The sequence below is a fragment of the Charadrius vociferus genome, unplaced genomic scaffold (assembly GCF_000708025.1).
Source record: "Charadrius vociferus isolate BGI_N301 unplaced genomic scaffold, ASM70802v2 scaffold567, whole genome shotgun sequence".
Lineage (NCBI taxonomy): Eukaryota > Metazoa > Chordata > Aves > Charadriiformes > Charadriidae > Charadrius > Charadrius vociferus.
Window position 1 is genome coordinate 605,015 of NW_009649304.1, and position 4,468 is coordinate 609,482.

The 4,468-nt window shown below is 60.5% G+C and overlaps 2 protein-coding genes across 2 annotated transcripts in view; both read right to left on the minus strand.

The window, feature by feature from the left end:
* Window positions 1-4,468, minus strand: part of LOC104290097 (beta-crystallin B3-like) — a 369,903-nt gene that overhangs the window by 205,579 nt on the left and 159,856 nt on the right. The window lies entirely within an intron of this gene.
* The window catches only part of MYO18B (myosin XVIIIB), a 76,246-nt gene that overhangs the window by 40,606 nt on the left and 31,172 nt on the right, over window positions 1-4,468 (minus strand). The window contains exons 18-21 of the mRNA XM_009889168.1: window positions 4,245-4,353; window positions 3,437-3,561; window positions 2,271-2,425; window positions 1,097-1,220 (exon numbers count right to left, since the gene is read on the minus strand). Coding sequence (XP_009887470.1) covers window positions 1,097-1,220; window positions 2,271-2,425; window positions 3,437-3,561; window positions 4,245-4,353 — 513 coding nt within the window. The remainder of the gene's footprint in view (window positions 1-1,096; window positions 1,221-2,270; window positions 2,426-3,436; window positions 3,562-4,244; window positions 4,354-4,468) is intronic.

The window sequence follows — 4,468 nt, forward strand, 5'->3', positions numbered from 1 at the left end:
GTGGCGCGGGGGGAACGGCGGTGGGGGCATCCAGCCAAGCCCCAAATGTGGGAGAGAGGGGGGCGCACAAGCACCCCGCTCTTAAAAGCCCCCACCGTTTCCAGCAGGAGCAGCAGAAACACCCCGGGAGCAGCAGCGCTCGGTCCTCTCCCTTCTCCATCAGCCCCATCCCCACCACGAGCCTTGAGCAAACCTTTCCCTCCTGGTTTTGCTCACTTGCTCCAACCTCACCTTCTTCTCCCCATGGGCTGTGCCCCACAGGGGTTCCCCACAGCCCCCACTGCCCGGAGTGGCTGGTGGCCACTTTTAGGCTGGGGGGGTTCAGCCTGGAGAAGAGAAGGCTCCGGGGAGACCTCAGAGCCCCTTCCAGTGCCTAAAGGGGCTCCAGCAGAGCTGGGGAAGAACTTTTGACAAGGGCATGGAGTGATGAGATGAGAGGGAATGGCTTCAAACTGCAAGAGGGGACTTTTAGATGAGATATGAGGAAGAAATTTGTCACTCTGGGGGTGGTGAGACAGAGGAACAGGTTGCCCCGAGAAGCTGTGGCTGCCCCATCCCTGGAGGTGTTCAAGGCCAGGTTGGACGGGGCTTGGAGCAACCTGGGCTGGGGGGAGGTGGCCCTGCCCAGGGCAGGGGGTGGCACTGGGTGATCTTCAAGGTCCCTTCCAACCTATACCATCCTATGATTCTGTGATTCCCCCCAGCACGCCATGGCCCTGCCACTGCAGGGGGCTCGGGGGGCTCCCGGTGCAGCCCCATCCCACGGGGGCACAGACCTGCGGCTTTTTGCGGATGAGGTTGTGGGTAGAGGTGTGAAGAAGAGCGCAGGTGACTTCAGTGAAAATGAGGGTGGGCCTAATTAGCTAAACCATGGGATGGGTACCACTCGTGAAAAGTGTCAGCCTTTCTTCCAGCAGAGGATAACGTTATTTAAATACATCAGGCATATCCTAGAACTGCGCCAAAAGAAACTGAAATCAAGTTGCCGGGTTTGTGCCCGATTGCCTCTGCTATAATTGCAAAGATAATGGCTTTGCTCTGAGAGCTGCTCCCGAAACTGGATCTAATGCAGCAAGGTGGGATGTCTTCCTCTTACCTCTAAGCTCTGCTGAAGTTTGCCCATCTCCCATCGGATGCTGGTGTTCTCCTGCGACACTTTTTCACGGAGGCTCTTCTCAAAGGCGGACTCCCCCAGGGCCTGCGCTAACTGCAGGTCGAACCTGGAGGGGGAAACACACGTTACCTCTCCCCAGCGGCTCTGCGAGGGCGGCGCTGCACCCGGCACTGCACTTTCCAAGTGCTTTTGAGAGGACAAAAAACCCCACAAACCAACCCAAAGAACCCCCAGCCTATTGTCTGCAAAGTGCTGCCATCGCTTTGTGAATCCCTAATTACTGCGCACAAGTGCCGGCCGCAGGAAGCAGACGTGGAGCAGCAGCGATGTGCACACAGGCGGTCGCTGAGAGCAGAGGGCAAAAATCTGCTGTGATCAGCTGCTGCAGACCCAAAATACCCCCAAAACGCGCCTGTGCGCAGGCAGCAGCCCTCCGCTCCCCGTCACCGCAGGCAGCTCCTTCCCCAGGGCTGGCCGGGCCTCTGCCCCACCGAGGGTTTGGTGTCAGCTCAGGAACCGTTGCTGCTTCCGAGCAATAATTCTGAGAGCTTCTCAGCATCTCCATACCTATGGGTCAGCCCCACAGCCAGCGCCTCAGCACAGGCAGGCAGGGATCACCGGCAACCAAGTGTAAAGTAAAAGAAATTATGAAGAAAGCGATTGCTGATTTCCCACGTTTTCTGTGCCTGCTTAGTCTTGGTATCCTATTTTTTGGGCAGAAAACCCATTTCCTTCACGGGTACCACAGAGCAGCATTAAACCCACCGGGGAGCATTTCTCAGCGACAGGGCTCCTCTGCCCGGTTTGCCAGCAGCGCTCCCAGCGCGGGCACCTCCGTGCCGAGGGCGCACCGACGCCGGGACAGCCCAGCAGGAGGGTGCCCTCACCCCCAGCCCCGGGCAGCCCTCCCCACGCTGCCGCCGAGCGTCACATCGGGAGTGACTTCTATCGTGCAAGCGTGTCACAGTCACACAGCGACGGGATGTAAAAATACCCCCTCGGCTTGGTGCAACCTCCAGCAGCTGAAGGAGATGAAAACAGCAGCCCTTCCAGGGACTCCTCGCCCGAAGCCGCCCTAAGCATCCCCGTGCCCTCCCGCTCCAGCACCCCCATCGCTCCCAGGCGTGTCCCCCCAACCCGCTCCCGCCAGCCTTACTTCTTCTGCCTCTTCTCCAGCTCGTGGCCGCGGCTCTGCTGGCTCTCGGCGAGCACCCGCGCGTCCTCCAGCTCGCAGGCCAGCCGCCTGCACCGCCGCCGCAGCTGCTGGGACACCTTCTTGGCTGCCTCGCAGGCTGCCTGCGCCTCGCCGAGCTGCGGGGCAGAGGCGACGGTGAGCGGCGGAGGGACCCCACAGCACACGTGCCCCACAGACGCTCCCCGCCGTGGGGCTCAGCCCCGCACCGCTGCCAGGGGACGGTGCACCCAGAGATCTACCGCCAACCAAGGATAAATTTAGGTGCCCTGACGCCTCATGCTCCGGGTACCCTCCCGTATGCTCGCAGCATCCCAACCCTCCTGCTGAGTCAGCAAAACTGCTCCAGGGGCGGCCGCCTGGTCCCGTTCCTCTGCTAAAGGCAGTGCCTGGACGGAACGAGCTCGATCCCCCAAGGAGTCGCATCGTGTTTGGGGCAAAGAGACACGCAGAGCTCTTGCCAGCCAGAGAACAGAGTCGTTAAGGAATGACTTTAAGTAAGCAAAACCTTGCAGTAATGAAGCCTGTAATTCCCAACTAACTATCGGAAAGCAAATGGGCTGTTTTGCTTTACCCAAGCTCCTAAGACCGGGCTGCTTTTCTTATTACTTTTTAATGTACCATGAATAATATTCATTTCTTTATTTTGTCCTTATGGGAAGTAACCTGACTCCCAGGCACGCTGGCTTTTTCTCTCCTCACGGCAAAGCTCGGGAACCGCCAGCTCTTTCCATCAGCAGCTCTTTGCGGGACAGACGGTACGAGCACAACCCCATCCAGTATCCAAAAACCACATCAACACCAAGACCCGCCACTGAGCCCCTCCCCACCCCGCAGCTTTCTGCCCTGTGCTGATGCTCGCGCTGGACCAAGGGGGGGAATTTTGCCATGCTGTGGTGCAAAAGTGACTTTTTAAGCCTGAAGGAAGTTTTGGGGTATTCATTCTCAGACCAGCAAAACCCAGCTGGTTGCCCCTGGGCAATGAGAGCATCAGCATCTCCGTGTCGCAGCCAGCTTCACCTGTCCTGGCAGCGAGGAGAGGACAACCGGCTCCAGCAGCAGCCCTGCTCCACGGTGTGACCCCGGGGGGGTCCCCGTCCCCTCCCGCCCCCGGGGCCGGCACTGCTTGCCTTTTGCTCGAGCCCCGTCCTGGCGCCCAGCTCCGACTCCAGCCGCTGCTCCAGCTGCACCAGCCGCTTCCGCAGGAAGGCGATCTCCGTCTGTGCGCAGTCGAAGCGCACTTGCCACTCATCCTCTGCCAACGGAGACACCCGGAGGCACTGGGGGGGGTGCTCAGGCCACACCAGCCCAAGCGGCCGTGCCGGGCTCGGATGGGCAAATGCACAACAGCACCGCGGCTCCCATAGGGCATGAATGCAAGCACCCGGCTCTTAGGGCGCAGCTCTGCTCTGTGCACCCAGGGCTCGCATCGCACATGTACCCCACCTTACGCAAAGCATGTATGCTCATGCCATGCCATGCCATGCCATCCCTTCCGTTCCCACCCCATCCTTTCCCATCCCATCCCATTCCGTCCCATCCCGTCCCGTCCCATCCCATCCCACTTGCATCTTAGCAGCCTCCCCATCACGAACATGCTCCACGCGCACTCTGAGCCGCCGGCAGTGCCAGGCAGCGCCATCAAGCACCAGCAGCGCCCATAGGCAGAATCCCTGCCTGCATCCCCAGCCTCCTGCAGAAGCCAGAGCCGTCTGCGACCGAGCTGTCGCTGCCAGCTCCCGCCGGGCGAGCAACGCAGAATGACGGGGTGCCAAAAACACACGGGGGTGGCCGGGGGCTGGGGAGCAGCACTGCTTAGGGAGGCCAAACTTCTGCCCATTGCAAGAGGCTTTGCTGCCCCGCTGGGGTGGCCGTGCTGGTCCCGCAGGTCAGGCTGGATGCTCAGAGCATGCATCGCCCCCGAAGGGACTCTCCTACCTCCTCCAGAGCCACTTATCTTCATCTCACGCAACTGCACCAGCTGCTGGGCCTCTTCCAGCTGCTTTTCCACCGACTCCAGTTTCTTCTGCACTTGGTCGTGTTTGCTCTGGGGAAACCCGGGGAGGGATGGGAGCAGCTCTAATTGCCTCCAGGGCGCTCGGCTCCAGCAAGGCTGTGCCGAGAGCGTGGCACCGCCACCGGCACGCGTGTCGACCGCACCA